The sequence below is a fragment of the Lichenostomus cassidix genome, unplaced genomic scaffold (assembly GCF_008360975.1).
Source record: "Lichenostomus cassidix isolate B80296 unplaced genomic scaffold, HeHo_3.0 HiC_scaffold_33, whole genome shotgun sequence".
NCBI lineage: Eukaryota > Metazoa > Chordata > Aves > Passeriformes > Meliphagidae > Lichenostomus > Lichenostomus cassidix.
In genome coordinates, this window is record NW_028147632.1 from 3,595,547 (window position 1) to 3,611,660 (window position 16,114).

Here is a 16,114-nt window from a genome sequence, read left to right on the forward strand (position 1 = left end):
AAACCCCAAATCTCAAATAAATCCCGAAATCCCAAACCCCAAATCCCAAATGCCAAACAACCCCAAATCCCCCAAAAAATCCCCCAAAAATCCCAAATCCCAAACAATCCAAATCCCCAAATCCCAAACAATCCCAAATCCCAAATCCCAAATCTCAATCCCAAATCCCAAACAACCCCAAATCCCAAATCCCAAATCTCAAACAATCCCAAATCCCAAACAATCCCAAATCCCAATCCCCAAACAATCCCAAACCCCAAACAATCCCAAAAAAATCCCAAAAAAATCCCCCCAGAAAATCAAAAAAAATCCCCAAAAAAACCCTAAAAATCCCAAAAAAATCCCCAAAAAAATCCCAAATGCCAAGCCCCAAATCTCAAAACCCAAAAAATCCCCCAAAAAATCCCCAAAAAATTCACAAAAAAATCCCACATCCCAAACCCCAAATCCCAAACAAACCTCAAAAAATCCCCAAAAAATCCCAAATCCCAAACCCCAAATCCCAAACAATCCAAAACCCCAAACAAACCCCAAAAAATCCCCAAAAAATCCCACATCCCAAAAAATCCCAAACCCCAAACAATCCCAAATCCCAAATCCCAAACAATCCCAAACCCCAAAAAATCCCAAACCTCAAACAATCCCAAATCCCAAACAATCCCAAATCCCAAAAAAATCCCAAAAAAATCCCAAATCCCAAATCCCAAACCTCAAACAATCCCAAATCCCAAACCCAAATCCCAAATAACCCCAAATCCCAAACATCAAATCCCCAAAAAATCCCCAAAAAACCTCAAATCCCAAACAATCCCAAATCCCAAACCCCAAATCCCAGAAAATCCCCAAAAAATCCCAAACCTCAAATCCCAAACAATCCCAAACCCCAAAAAATCCCCAAAAAATCCCCCAAAAATCCCAAAAAAATCCCCCAAAAATCCCCAAAAAATCCCCAATCCCAAACCCCAAATCCCAAATAAAAAAAAATCCCAAAAAACTCCAAAAAACCCCCAAAAAATCCCCAAAAAATCCCAAATCCCAAAAAATCCCAAATCCCAAACAATCCCCAAAAAAATCCCCAAAAAAACCGCAAAAATCCCCAAAAAATCCCAAATCCCAAACAATCCCAAATCCCAAACAATCCCGAATCTCAAACCCCAAACCCCAAATCCCAAAAAAACCCCCAAAACCCCCAAAACCCCCAAAAAAAATCCCAAAAAATCTCAATTTCCACTCAAGTCCCTCTCGGCGCCTCCACTTCTCCTCCTCTACCTAGCAACTGATGACGCAACTCCTCCTCGCCTTCCCATTGGCTAATCCGGATATTTTATTTTCTGGGCGTTCCCCGAACACTTCCCAGTTCGCCTAATTTCGTCCAAATTCGGGAAAATTTGGGCAAATTTGGGCAAATTCGGCCAAATTCGCCATGCTGGTCCTGCTGGCTCTGAGCCTCGGCGCGCCCGGAGCGGGTGAGGAGTGGAAATTTGGGGGAAAATCGGGGAAATTTGGGAAAATTTGGGTGAAAAGGGAACTCGGGAGGCTCCGCCCTATAAGATTTGGGGGGAAAATGAGGATTTTTGGGGGAAAAAATAGGAAAAAATGGGAAAATTTGGGTGAAAAGGGAAGGGGGAAGTTGGGGGGGATCCGCCCTTTGAAATTTTGGGGGAAAATCGGGAGGATTTTGGGGGAAAAATTGGGAAAATAGGGAAAATTTGGGTGAAAAGGGAACTAGGGAAGCTCCGCCCTATAAGATTTAGGGGGAAAGTCGCGGATTTTGGGGAAAATTCGGAGGATTTTGGGGGAAAATTGGGGAAAAATGGGAAAATTTGGGGGAAAAGGGAAGTTCGGAGGCTCCGCCCTATAAGATTTGGGGAAAATTCGGAGGATTTTTGGGGAAAAAAATGGGAAAAATGGGAAAATTTGGGTGAAAAGGGAAGTTTGGAAGCTCCGCCCTATAAGATTTGGGGGAAAGTGTCGATTTTTGGGGAAAAATTGGGAAAATTTGGGTGAAAAGGGAAGTCGGGAAGCTCCGCCCTATGAGATTTGGGGGGAAAATGTCGATTTTTGGGGGAAAATTGGGGAAAAATGGGAAAATTTGGGTGAAAAGGGAAGTTGGAAGCTCCGCCCTATAAGATTTGAGGGGAAAATGAGGATTTTTGGGGGAAAATTTGGGGAAAATAGGGAAAATTTGGGGAAAAGGGAACCTGGGAAGCTCCGCCCTATAAAATTTGGGAGGCGGGACTTGGATTTTGGGGAAAATTCGGAGGATTTTGGGGGAAAATTCGAGAAAATTGGGGAAATTTGGGTGAAAAGAGAAGTTGGGAGGCTCCGCCCTATAAGATTTGGGGGAAAGTCGCGGATTTTTGGGGGAAAAAATAGGAAAATAGGGAAAATTTGGGTGAAAAGGGAACTCGGGAAGCTCCGCCCTATAAGATTCGGGGAGAAAATGAGGATTTTTGGGGCAAAATTGGTGAAAAATGGGAAAATTTGGGTGAAAAGGGAACTTCGGAGGCTCCGCCCTATAAGATTTGGGGGGAAATTGAGGATTTTTGGGGAAAAATTTGGGGAAAAATGGGAAAATTTGGGTAAAACGGGAAGTTGGGAAGCTCCGCCCTATAAGATTTGGGGGGAAATTGAGGATTTTTGGGGAAAAATTGGGGAAAATTGGGAAAATTTGTGTAAAAAGGGAAGTTCGGAGGCTCCGCCCTATAAGATTTAGGGGAGGAATTTGGATTTTTGGGGATAATTTGGGGGATTTTAGGGGAAAATTGGGAAAATTTGGGTTAAAAGGGAAGTTGGGAAGCTCCGCCCTATAAGATTTGGGGGAAAATTGGGGAAAAATCCTCCAAAAATCCGCGAAAATGATTTAAAAATCCTTTTAAAAATCCTTTAAAAATTCTTTAAAAACTCAAAAAAAAATTTTAAAAATCGCGAAAAAAATGCTGAAAAAAATCCCCAAAATCACAAAAAATCCCTAAAAAATCCACCAAAAAATCCTCAGAAATGTCCCCAAAATCCTCCAAAAATCCCCAAAAAATCCCTAAAAATCTCCCCAAAAATCACAAAAAAATCCTAAAAAAATCCCAAAAAAAGTCCCTAAAAATCCCTCAAAATCACAAAAAATTCCTTTAAAAATCACCAAAAATTCTTTTAAAAATCTCCAAAAATCCCTAAAAAATCCCTTTAAAATCCAAAAAAATCACCAAAAAATCCCTAAAAAGTCTTCAAAAAATCCCAAAATATCCTCAAAAAAATCCCAAAAAATCACCAAAAATCCACAGAAAAATCCTCCGAAAAATCCACCAAAAAATCACCCAAAAATCCTTTAAAAATCACAAAAAATCCCTAAAAATTACCAAAAAATCCCAAAAAATTCCTTTAAAAATCCCAAAAAATTATTTTAAAAGATCTTTTAAAATCACAAAAAATTCTTTAAAAAAATCTCAAAAAATCCCTAAAAATCCTCCCAAAAATCCCAAAAATCCTCAAAAAATCCCCAAAAATCACAAAAAAGCCAAAAAAAATCCTAAAAAAATCACAAAAACTCACCAAAAAATCACAAAAAATTCTTTAAAAAATCCAAAAAAATCAGAAAAAATCCTCAAAAAAATCCCCAAAAAATCACAACAAATCCTTAAAAATCCACCAAAAAATCCCGAAAAAATCCCCAAAAAATCCCCAAATAGTTCCTAAAAATCCTCAAAAAAATCCCCAAAAACCACCAAAAAATCCCAAAAAAATCCTAAAAAATTCACAAAAAATCCCCCAAAATCACAAAAAAATCCCCAAAAAAATCCCAAAAAAGTCTCAAAAAAATCCCCAAAAAATCCCCAAAAAGTCTCAAAAAATCCTAAAAAAATCCTAAAAAATCACAAAAAATCCCCAAAAAATCACAAAAAATTCCTTTAAAAATCACCCAAAAATCGTCAAAAAATCTCTAAAAATCCACCCAAAAATCCCACAAAAAACTCCTAAAAAAGTCTCAAAAAATCCTTAAAAAAATCACAAAAAATCCCAAAAAAGTCACAAAAAATCAGGAAAAAAATCACAAAAAAATCTCTTAAAAATCCTTTTAAAAATCCCAAAAAAAATCACAAAAAATCCTAAAAAAATCCAAAAAAATCCGCAAAAAATCCCAAAAATTCCTAAAAATCCTCCAAAAATTCCCTAAAAATCTCCAAAAAAATCACAAAAAATTCCCAAAAATCCACTAAAAAAATCGCAAAAAATCCTCAAAAATTCCTTTAAGAATGTCAAAAAATCACCAAAAATGCCTTCAAAAAATCCCCTAAAAATCCCCTAAAAATCCTAAAAAATTCACAAAAATTCCCCAAAAATCACCAAAAAATCCTTTAAAAATTCTCAAAAAATCTTCCAAAAATCCCCAAAAATCCACCAAAAAATCACAAAAAAATCCTAAAAAAATCCTAAAAAATCCCCAAAAATCCTCAAAAAAATCACAAAAAATCCCCCAAAAATCCTAAAAAATCTCAAAAAATCCCAAAAAACCCTCAAAAAATCACCAAAAAATCCTAAAAAAATCTCCAAAAATCCCTAAAAATCCACCCAAAAATCCCAAAAAAATCACAAAAATTCCTTAAAAAATCACAAAAATTCCTTAAAAAATCACCAAAAAAATCCTTTAAAATTCCCAAAAAATACCTAAAAAAATCCAAAAAATTCCCTAAAAAAAATCTAATTTTTTTCCTCCTCAGCCTCGTTCGTGCTCCAAATGGCCACCTGGTGTCCCCTGTCCCCCGCCGGCTCCCTGGTGGCCACCAACAGCTCTCAGGTGGCCGCGCTGGCGCTGGGCAGTGTCCCCCTGGTGTGTGCCAACTTCAGTGTCCCCGAGAGTCCCCAGGCTGTCCCCTGCCCGGGACCTTTGTCACCTCTTGGGGACACTTTGGCCAAGGAGCTCAACCAGGACCCGAGGTGGGCCAGGAGGATGAGGGACAGGATGGAGGTTTGCCAAAAACTGCCCAAGAGGGTGTGGCCGCCCAGGACAGGTGACATTTGGGGACATTTGGGGACATTGGGGACATTCAGGGTATTGGGGATATTTGGGACATTTGGGACATTTGGGGACATTTGGGGACATTGGGAACATTGGGGACATTTGGGGACATTGGGGACATTTGGGGTGATTGGGGACATTGGGAATATTTGGGACATTTGGGGACATTTGGGATATTTGGGGTATTTGGGGACATTGGGGACATTTGGGATATTTGGGACATTTGGGATATTTGGGGACATTTGGGGACATTGAGGATGGAGGTTTGCCAAAAACTGCCCAAGAGGGTGTGGCCGCCCAGGACAGGTGACATTTGGGGACATTTGGGGACATTGGGGACATTTGGGGGATATTTGGGGACATTTGGGACATTGGAGACATTGGGGACTTTGGGGACTTTGGGGACTTTGGGGACATTGGGAATATTTGGGATATTTGGGGATGTTGGGGACATTGGGGACATTCAGGGGATTTGGGGATATTTGGGGATATTTGGGGACATTGGGGACATTGGGGACATTGAGGATATTGGAGATATTGGGGACATTGGGGACATTTGGGGACATTGGGGACATTGGGGATATTTGGGGATATTTGGGATATTTGGGGACATTGGGGACATTGAGGATATTTGGGGATATTTGGGGACATTGAGGACATTGGGGACATTGAGGACATTGGGGACATTGGGGACATTGGGGACATTGGGGACATTGAGGGAATTGGGGACTTTGGGGACATTGGGGACATTCAGAGGATTTGGGAACATTGGGGATATTTGGGGACATTGGGAATATTTGGGATATTTGGGATATTTGGGGACATTGAGGATGGAGGTTTGCCAAAAACTGCCGAAAAGGGTGTGGCCGCCCAGGACAGGTGACATTTGGGGACATCTGGGGACATTGGGGACATTTGGGGACATTGGGGGCGTTGGGGGCGTTTGGGATATTTGGGATATTTGGGGACATTTGGGGACATTGAGGATGGAGGTTTGCCAAAAACTGCCCAAAAGGGTGTGGCCGCCCAGGACAGGTGACAGTTGGGGACAGTTGGGGACACTCGGGGTGTTGGGGACATTGGGGACATTGGGGACATTTGGGATATTTGGGGTGTTGGGGACTTTGGGGACATTCAGAGTGTTTGGGGACATTTGGGATATTTGGGGTGATTGGGAACATTGTGGACATTGGGGACATTTGGGGACATTCGGGGACATTGGGAACATTGGGGACATTGGGGACATTGGGGATATTTGGGGACATTTGGGGTATTTGGGGACTTTGGGGACATTGGGGTGATTGGGAGGATTGGGGATATTTGGGGACATTTGGGGACATTGGGGATATTGGGGACATTGGGAATATTTGGGATATTTGGGGATGTTGGGGACATTGGGGACATTCAGGGGATATTGGGGACTTTGGGGACTTTGGGGATATTGGGGTGATTGGGAGGATTGGGGACATTTGGGGACTTTGGGGACATTGGGGACATTGGGGACATTGGGGGGTGTTGGGGGATTTGGGGACATTGGGGACATTTTGGGGATTTTGGGGACATTGGGGATATTGGGGACAGTGGGGATGTTGGGGACATTTGGGGCACATTTGGCGACACTGGCAGGAGATTTAGGGAGACATTTGGGACACATTTTGGTCACATTTTGGGTCCATTTTGGTCACATTTAGGACACATTTTAGGATCATTTTTGGTGCCATTTTTGTCACATTTTGGAGCCATTTTGGGATCATTTTGGACACATTTGGGTCACATTTTGGGACACATTTTGAACACATTTAGGAGCCAATTTTGGGTCCTTTTTGGTCACATTTAGGACACATTTTGGACACATTTTGGTCACATTTAGGATCATTTTTGGGTCACATTTTGGGACAATTTCAGCCACATTTAGGAGCCATTTTGGGTCACATTTGGGCCCCTTTTTGGATCATTTTTGGGTCCATTTTAGCCACATTTAGGTCACATTTTTGTCACATTTTGAGCTCTTTTTGGGCACATTTTGGGGTCATTTAGGGACACATTTTGGCCACATTTTGAGCACATTTCAGACACATTTAGGACACATTTTTATCACATTTTTGTCACATTTTTTCCCCATTTTGGGACACATTTTTGGGACAATTTTGACCACATTTGGGACTCATTTTGAGCACTTTTCAGACCCATTTAGGGACACATTTTGGGATAATTTAGGGACACATTTTGGGACCATTTTGGGCACTTTTTGGTGCCATTTTGGGGACATTTTGGGCACATTTAGGACACATTTTGGGATCATTTTTGGGTCCATTTTGGGACACATTTTACGTCCATTTGGGACACATTTTTGACACATTTTGGGATCATTTTTTGTCACATTTTGGGACCATTTTGGGATCATTTTGGGTCCATTTTTGTGTCCATTTTGGGCACTTTTTGGCCACTTTTTGGGCACATTTTGGGCACATTTTGGGCACATTTTTGGCACATTTTTGGCCACATTTTGGACACATTTAGGATCGTTTTTGGGTCACATTTTGAGCACATTTCAGACACATTTGGGGACACGTTTTGGTCACTTTTTGGAGCCATTTTGGGACCATTTTTAGCCCATTTAGGGACACATTTTGGGATAATTTTGGGTCCGTTTTTAGCACATTTCAGACACATTTAGGGACACATTTTTGTCACATTTTTTCCCATTTTGGGACACATTTTTGGGACAATTTGGACCCCATTTGGGACTCATTTTGAGCACTTTTCAGACCCATTTAGGGACACATTTTGGGATAATTTTGGGTCCATTTTTAGCACTTTTCAGACACATTTAGGGACACATTTTGGGACAATTTTGGGAAAATTTTTGCCCCATTTAGGGACACATTTTGGGATAATTTTGGGACAATTTTGGCCACATTTAGAGACACATTTTGGGGTAATTTTGGGTCCATTTTTAGCACATTTCAGACACATTTAGGAGCCATTTTGGGACCATTTTGGGACCATTTTGGGACACATTTAGGGTCACATTTTGGACACATTTTGGGCACATTTTGGGACAATTTTGGCCACATTTAGGGCTCATTTTCAGCACATTTCAGACACATTTAGGGACACATTTTGGTCACATTTTGGGCACATTTTGTACACATTTTTTGCACATTTAGGGACACATTTTGGGTCACATTTTGGCCACATTTTGGGTCACATTTTGGCCACATTTTGGACACATTTTGGGTCACATTTTGGGCACATTTCGAGCACTTTTCAGACACATTTTGGGATAATTTTTTCCCCATTTTGGGACACATTTTGGGATAATTTTGGGGTAATTTTCGCCCCATTTCGGGACACATTTTTGCCCCATTTAGGGACAATTTAGGGACACATTTTGGGATAATTTTGGGTTCATTTTTAGCACATTTCAGACACATTTAGGGACACATTTTGAGTCCATTTTCAGTCCTTTTTAGACCCATTTTGGGACCATTTTTGGGGACATTTTAGTCACATTTTGAGTCCATTTTGGACACATTTTAGGACACATTTTGCCCACATTTTTTTCCCATTTTGGGACACATTTTGGGGTAATTTTGGGTCCATTTGGAGCACTTTTCAGACCCATTTCGGGACACATTTTGGGACAATTTTGGGACAATTTCAGCCACATTTAGGAGCCATTTTGGGTCACATTCGGGACACATTTTGGGATCATTTTTGGGTCCATTTTAGCCACATTTAGGTCACATTTTTGTCACATTTTGAGCTCTTTTTGGGCACATTTTGGGGTCATTTTGGGACACATTTTGGCCACATTTTGAGCACATTTCAGACACATTTCGGGACACATTTTGGGATAAATTTGGGTCCATTTTTTGCACTTTTCAGACCATTTTGGGACACATTTTGGGCACATTTTGGGGCCAATTTTGGGTCTATTTTAGACACATTTTGGCCACATTTAGGTCCCATTTAGGGACACATTTTGAGACAATTTTGGACACATTTTGGGACAATTTCAGCCACATTTAGGAGCCATTTTGGGACACATTTTGGGACAATTTTTGGTCACTTTTTGGTGCCATTTTGGGACCATTTTGGACACATTTTGGTCACTTTTTGGGGACATTTTGGGCACTTTTAGGACACATTTTGGGACCATTTTTGGGTCCAATTTGGGACACATTTTGGTCACCTTTTGGGATCATTTTTGGGCACATTTTAGCCACATTTAGGAGCCATTTTGGGACCATTTTGGGACCATTTTGGGACACATTTAGGACACATTTTGGGTCCATTTTGGGACACATTTAGGACACATTTTGGCCCATATTTTGGGTCACATTTTGAGCTCATTTTGGTCCCATTTAGGGACACATTTTGGGATAATTTTGGGACACATTTTGGACACATTTTGGACTCATTTTTTGCACATTTCAGACACATTTTGGACACATTTTGGGCACATTTTTTCCCCATTTAGGGACACATTTTGGTCACATTTTGGAGCCATTTTGGGACCATTTTTGGTCACATTTTGGGCACATTTTGTACACATTTTTTGCACATTTAGGGACACATTTTGGTCACATTTTTGTCACATTTTGGACACATTTTGGGTCACATTTTGGCCACATTTCGAGCACTTTTCAGACACATTTTGGGATAATTTTTTCCCCATTTTGGGACACATTTTGGGATAATTTTGGGGTAATTTTCGCCCCATTTAGGGACACATTTTTGTCACATTTTTTCCCATTTTGGGACACATTTTGGGACAATTTTGGCCACATTTAGGACTCATTTTGAGCACATTTCAGACACATTTAGGGACACATTTTGGGATAATTTTGGGACAATTTGCACATTTTGGGACCATTTTGGCCTTTGGCACATTTTGGGGCATTTTGGGTTTGGCCATTTTGGGACCATTTTGGCATTTGGACACATTTTGGTCACCTTTTGGGATCATTTTTGGGCACATTTTAGCCACATTTAGGAGCCATTTTGGGACCATTTTGGGACCATTTTGGGACCATTTTGGGACACATTTTGGACACATTTTGGGCACATTTTTTCCCCATTTAGGGACACATTTTGGGATAATTTTGGCCACATTTAGGACTCATTTTCAGCACATTTCAGACACATTTAGGGACACGTTTTGGTCACATTTTGGAGCCATTTTGGGACCATTTTTGGTCACATTTTGGGCACATTTTGTACACATTTTTTGCACATTTAGGGACACATTTTGGTCACATTTTTGTCACATTTTGGACACATTTTGGGTCACATTTTGGCCACATTTTGAGCACTTTTCAGACACATTTTGGGATAATTTTTTCCCCATTTTGGGATAATTTTTTCCCCATTTAGGGACACATTTTGGGATAATTTTGGGACACATTTTGGGATAATTTTGGGGTAATTTTCGCCCCATTTCGGGACACATTTTTGCCCCATTTCGGGACAATTTCGGGATAATTTTGGGCCAATTTGGGTGACATTTGGGACCCGTCTGTGTCCCCAGCTGCCCCCCAAGGGCGCATCGTCCCCTGGCGCTCCGGTGACCCTGCAGTGGCACTGAGGCTGAGCTGCCAGCTGTGGGGCTTTGTGCCCCCCGAGGTCACCCTGCGCTGGCTCAGGGACAGCCAGCCCCTCGGGGACACCTGGGGACACTGCAGGGACATTGGGGACATTTGGGGCACATCCAGGGAGACATTTGGGACACGTGCTGGGGACAGCTCGGGGGCACTTTGGGGCACTTTGGGGCGTTTGGGGAGCGTTTGGGGAGCGTTTTGGGCACTTTTTGGGGACATTTTGGGGACATTTTGGGGACATTTTGGGACCATTTTGGGGACATTTTGGGCACATTTTGGTCACTTTTTGGGAACATTTTGGGCACATTTTGGGCACATTTTGGTCACATTTTGGGGACATTTTGGGCACATTTTGGTCCCATTTTGGGGACATTTTGGGGACATTTTGGGACCATTTTGGGCACTTTTTGGTGACATTTTGGGGACATTTTGGGCACATTTAGGACACATTTTGGGATCATTTTTGGGTCCATTTTGGTCACATTTTGAGTCCATTTGGGACACATTTTGGACACATTTTGGGATCATTTTTGGGTACATTTTGGCCACATTTAGGAGCCATTTTGGGACCATTTTGGGACCATTTTGGGACACATTTTGGGCACATTTTGGACACTTTTTGGTGCCATTTTTGTCACATTTTGGAGCCATTTTGGGACCATTTTTGGTCCCATTTTGGGTCCTTTTTGGACACATTTCGGAGCCATTTTGGCATCATTTTTGGGACACATTTTGGACACATTTTGAGGTCACTTTGAGCCACATTTTGGGGTCATTTTGGTCACATTTTGGTGCCATTCTGGGTCCATTTTGGGATCATTTTTGAGTCCATTTTGGGCACATTTTGGACACATTTTTGTGCCATTTTTTGGACCCATTTTGGGCACATTTGGGACACATTTTTGTGCCATTTTTAGTCACATTTTGGACACATTTTGGACACATTTTGGACACATTTTGGGACCATTTTTAGGTCCATTTTAGCCACATTTAGGACACATTTTTGACACATTTTGGGACTCATTTTGAGCACGTTTCAGACCCATTTCGGGACACATTTTGGGCCAATTTTCGGACAATTTTGGGCTCATTTCCCCCCCGTCTGTGTCCCCAGCTGCCCCCCAAGGGCGCATCGTCCCCTGGCGCTCCGGTGACCCTGCAGTGGCACTGAGGCTGAGCTGCCAGCTGTGGGGCTTTGTGCCCCCCGAGGTCACCCTGCGCTGGCTCAGGGACAGCCAGCCCCTCGGGGACACCTGGGGACAGCCCCGGGTGCTGCCGGCGGGCGATGGCACCTTCCGGGCCGAGGTGACGATCGAGGTGACACCGGAGGAGGCGAAGAGCTGCGAGTGTTTCGTGGCTCATCAGGCGTTGGAGGAGCCCATGGTGCTCACCTGGGGTGAGTGGGGATGGAGGGTTTGGGAGGTTTTGGGGGGTTTTGGGGGGTTTTGGGATTTTTTGGGATTTTTGGGGATTTTTTGGGATTTTTTTCTGATTTTTTCTGGGATTTTTTGGGGTTTTTTTGTGTATTTTTGGGATTTTCTGGGATTTTTTGGGGTTTTTGGGGGATTTTTGGGTTTTTTCGGATTTTTTTTCTGAATTTTTCTGGGATTTTTTGGGGTTTTTTTGGGGTGTTTTTGCGATTTTTTGGGATTTTTTCTGATTTTTATCTGATTTTTTTTCTGATTTTTTCTGGGATTTTTTGGGGTTTTTTTGGGGTATTTTTTGTGGATTTTTTTAGGATTTTTTGGGATTTTTTGGGATGTTTTTTCTCAATTTTTCTGGGATTTTTTGGGGTTTTTTCGGTATTTTTTTGGATTTTTGGGATTTTTTGGGATTTTTTGGGATTTTTTTTGGATTTTTTTGGGATTTTTTGGGGTTTTTTCTGATTTTTTTCTGAATTTTTCTGGGATTTTTTGGGATTTTTTTGGGATTTTTTGGGTTTTTTTGGGATTTTTTTGGGATTTTTTTTTATTTTTTTCTGAATTTTTCTTGGATTTTTTGGGGTTTTTTTGGGTATTTTTTGTGGATTTTTTAGGATTTTTTGGGATGTTTTTTCTGAATTTTTCTGGGATTTTTTGGGGTTTTTGGGTATTTTTTGGGGGATTTTTGTGGATTTTTTGGGATTTTTTGGGGATTTTTTGGGATTTTTTCTGATTTTTTTTTCTGGAATTTTTCTGGGATTTTTTGGGGTTTTTTTGGGGTATTTTTGGGATTTTTTGGGATTTTTTTCTGAATTTTTCTGGGATTTTTTGGGGTTTTTTTGGGATTTTTGGGATTTTTGAGGATTTTTGGGGATTTTTTTGGGATTTTTTGGGATTTTTTTGGCATTTTTGGGGTTTTTTGATTTTTTTGGGTTTTTTCTGATTTTTTTTCTGAATTTTTCTGGGATTTTTTGGGGTTTTTTTGGGGATTTTTTGAAGATGTTTTTGGGATTTTTGGATGATTTTTTGGGATTTTTTTGGGGAATTTTTTGTGATTTTTTTCTGAATTTTTGGGGATTTTTGGAGGACTTTTTAAAATTTGTTTTTGATTTTTTTGGGGATTTTTTGGGGATTTTTTGGGAATTTTTTTTGATTTTTTGGGGATTTTTGGGGATTTTTTGGGATTTTTTTGGGATTTTTTTGGGGAATTTTTTGGATTTTTTTCTGAATTTTGGGGGATTTTTTGAGGACTTTAAAATTTGTTTTTGATTTTTTTGGGGATTTTTTGGGGATTTTTTGGGAATTTTTTGGGGATTTTTTGGGATTTTTTGGGATTTTTTTCTGAAATTTTGGGGATTTTTTGGAGGACTTTTAAAAATTTGTTTTTGAATTTTTGGGAGTTTCTTTTGATTTTTATGGGATTTTGGGACTTATTGGGATTTCTTGGGATTTTTTGGGGTTTGTTCGGATTTTTTGGGCTTTTTTTGGATTTTTTTCTGATTTTTTTTCTGAATTTTTCTGGGATTTTTTGGGGTTTTTTTGGGGTATTTTTGGGATTTTTTTGGGATTTTTTGGGGTTTTTTCTGATTTTTTTTCTGAATTTTTTCTGGGATTTTTGGGGGGTTTTTTGGGATTTTTTTTTTGGATTTTGGGATTTTTTGGGGACTAATTTTGGGGCTTTTTGGAGGACTTTTAAAATTTGGTTTATTTTTGGGATTTTTTGGGGATTTTTTGGGAATTTTTTTGGATTTTTTGGGATTTTTTTGGGATTTTTTGGGATTTTTTGGGGATTTTTTTTGATTTTTTTTCTGAATTTTTGGGGATTTTTTGGAGGACTTTTTAAAATTTGTTTTTGATTTTTTTTGGGGTTTCTTTTGATTTTTTGGGGATTTGGGGGATTTTTTGGGATTTTTTGGGATTTTTTTCGGATTTTTTTGGGATTTTTTCTGATTTTTTTCTGAATTTTTGGGGTTTTTTTGAGGACTTTTTAAAATTTGTTTTTGATTTTTTTGGGGGTTTCTTTTGATTTTTTGGGATTTTTTGGGATTTTTTCTGATTTTTATCTGATTTTTTTCTGACTTTTTCTGGGATTTTTTTTGGATTTTTAGGGGTTTTTTTGGATTACTTGAAATTTTTTTGATTTTTAGGATTTTTTAGGGAAGTTTTTTGGGATTTTTTTTTTTTTTTACCTTTTAGGGTTTTTTTTATTTTCTGGGAGTTTTCTTGGGAAAAATCCCAAAAAACCTCCTGAGAAATCCCCAAAAATTCAGAAAAAATCCCAAAAATCCCCCAAAACTCAAAAAAATGCCCCAAAAAATGCCCCAAAAAATCCCCAAAAATTCCAAAAAAATCCTCAAAAATCCCAAAAACCCCAAAATCCAAAAAAATCCCCAGAAATCCCAAAAATTCCCTATAAAACAAAAAAAAAAATCCCCCAAAACTCAAAAAATCCCCAAAATATCCCCAAAAATCCCAAAAAAACTCCCAAAAATTTCCCAAAAAACCCAAAAAATCCCCAAAAAATCCCCAAAAATCCCCAGAGAATCCCAAAACCCCCAAAAAAATCTCCCAAAAATCCCAAAAAAATCTCCCAAAAAATCCCCAAAAATCCTTCAAAAATCCCAAAGTTCCCAAAAATCCCAAAAACCCAAAAATCCCCAAAAATCCCCAAAAAATCCCCAAAAATCCCCAAAATCCCCAAAATCAAACTCCCAAAATCCCAAAACCAAAATCCCAAAATCCCCAAAATCCCCAAAATCCCAAACCCCCAAAACCCCCAAAATAAAAAAAATCCCAAATCCCCAAAAACCCCAAAATCCAAATCCCCAAAAATCCTAAAAAAATCCCAAAAAAAAAAATCCCCAAAATCAGAAAATCCCAAAATTCAAAACTCAAAATCCCCAAAATCCCCAAAACCCCCAAAATCCCCAAAATCCTCCCAAAAAATCCCCCAAAAATCCTGAAAACCCCAAAATACAAAAATCCCCAAAATCCCCAAAACTAAAAATTCCCAAAGTTCAAAAACTAAAATTTCACAAAATCCCAAAATCCCCAAAAATCCCAAAAATCCCAAAAACCCCTCAAAATCCCCCAAAATTAAAAAAATCCTCAAACCCCCAAAATCCCCAAAATCCCCCAAAATCCCAAAAATCCCCAAAATCCCCAAAAAATCCCCAAAACAATCAAAAATCCCCAAAAATCCCCAAAACCCCAAAAAATCCCCAAAAATCCCCAAATAATCCCCAAATAATCCCAAAAAATCCCCCAAAAAAATCCCAAAACCCCCAAAATCCCCAAAATTCCCAAATAACCCCAAAATCCCCAATTTCCCCGCAGCCCCCCAGCTGTCCCCAGCGCTCTCCCTGCAGGTTTCTCTCGCTGTCGTCTCTCTGCTTTTCGGGATTCTCCTCTTCGCCTTCGGCCTCAGGAGCTACCTGGGCGCCTCGAGACTCCCCCCAGGTGAGACAATTTTGGGTCACTTTGGGTCACTTTGGGTCACTTTGGTCACTTTGGGTCGTTTTCTGGAATTTTTTCTCATTTTTTCTCATTTTTTCTCATTTTTTCCCCATTTTTTTCCTAATTTTTTCCCATTTTTTCCCCATTTTTTTCCTAATTTTTCCCCATTTTTTCACATTTTTTTCCCCATTTTGTTCCCATTTTTTCCCATTTTTCCCCAATTTTTTCCCATTTTTTCCCCAATTTTTCCTCATTTTTACCCATTTTTTGGGTAATTTTTACCCATTTTTCCCCCATTTTTTTCTCATTTTTTTCTCATTTTTTCCCATTTTTCCCCATTTTTTCCCCATTTTTTCTCATTTTTTCCTCATTTTTTTCCCATTTTTTCCCCATTTTTTCTCATTTTTTCTCATTTTTTTCTCATTTTTTCCCATTTTTTCCTCATTTTTTTCTCAATTTTTCCCATTTTTTCCTCTTTTTTCCCCATTTTTCCCCATTTTTTTCCTCATTTTTCCCCAATTTTTTCTCATTTTTTTCTAATTTTTCCCCTTTTTTCCCCAATTTTTCCCATTTTTTCCTCATTTTTTCCCATTTTTTCTCATTTTTTTCTCATTTTTTCA

The 16,114-nt window shown here is 39.6% G+C and overlaps 1 protein-coding gene across 1 annotated transcript; it reads left to right on the forward strand.

Annotated features, from left to right (window-relative positions):
• Positions 1 to 1,307: 1,307 nt before the first annotated feature.
• LOC146421550 (HLA class II histocompatibility antigen, DM beta chain-like) lies at positions 1,308 to 15,501 on the forward strand. Its single transcript, XM_085047168.1, has 6 exons — positions 1,308 to 1,466; positions 4,713 to 5,003; positions 10,548 to 10,697; positions 11,732 to 11,826; positions 11,881 to 12,013; positions 15,407 to 15,501. The coding sequence occupies exons 1-6, from the start codon at positions 1,424 to 1,426 to the stop codon at positions 15,499 to 15,501; spliced, it is 807 nt and encodes a 268-aa protein (XP_084903294.1). The 5' UTR covers positions 1,308 to 1,423.
• Positions 15,502 to 16,114: the final 613 nt, after the last annotated feature.

Coding starts and splice junctions, on each gene's coding strand:
- LOC146421550 (XM_085047168.1), top strand. CDS start 1,424: ATGCTGGTCCTGCTGGCTCTGAGCCTCGGCGCGCCCGGAGCGG. Junction 10,698..11,731: donor CGGGGACACCTGGGGACACT/GCAGGGACATTG, acceptor CTGTGTCCCCAG/CTGCCCCCCAAGGGCGCATC. Junction 12,014..15,406: donor GCCCATGGTGCTCACCTGGG/GTGAGTGGGGAT, acceptor CTCTCCCTGCAG/GTTTCTCTCGCTGTCGTCTC.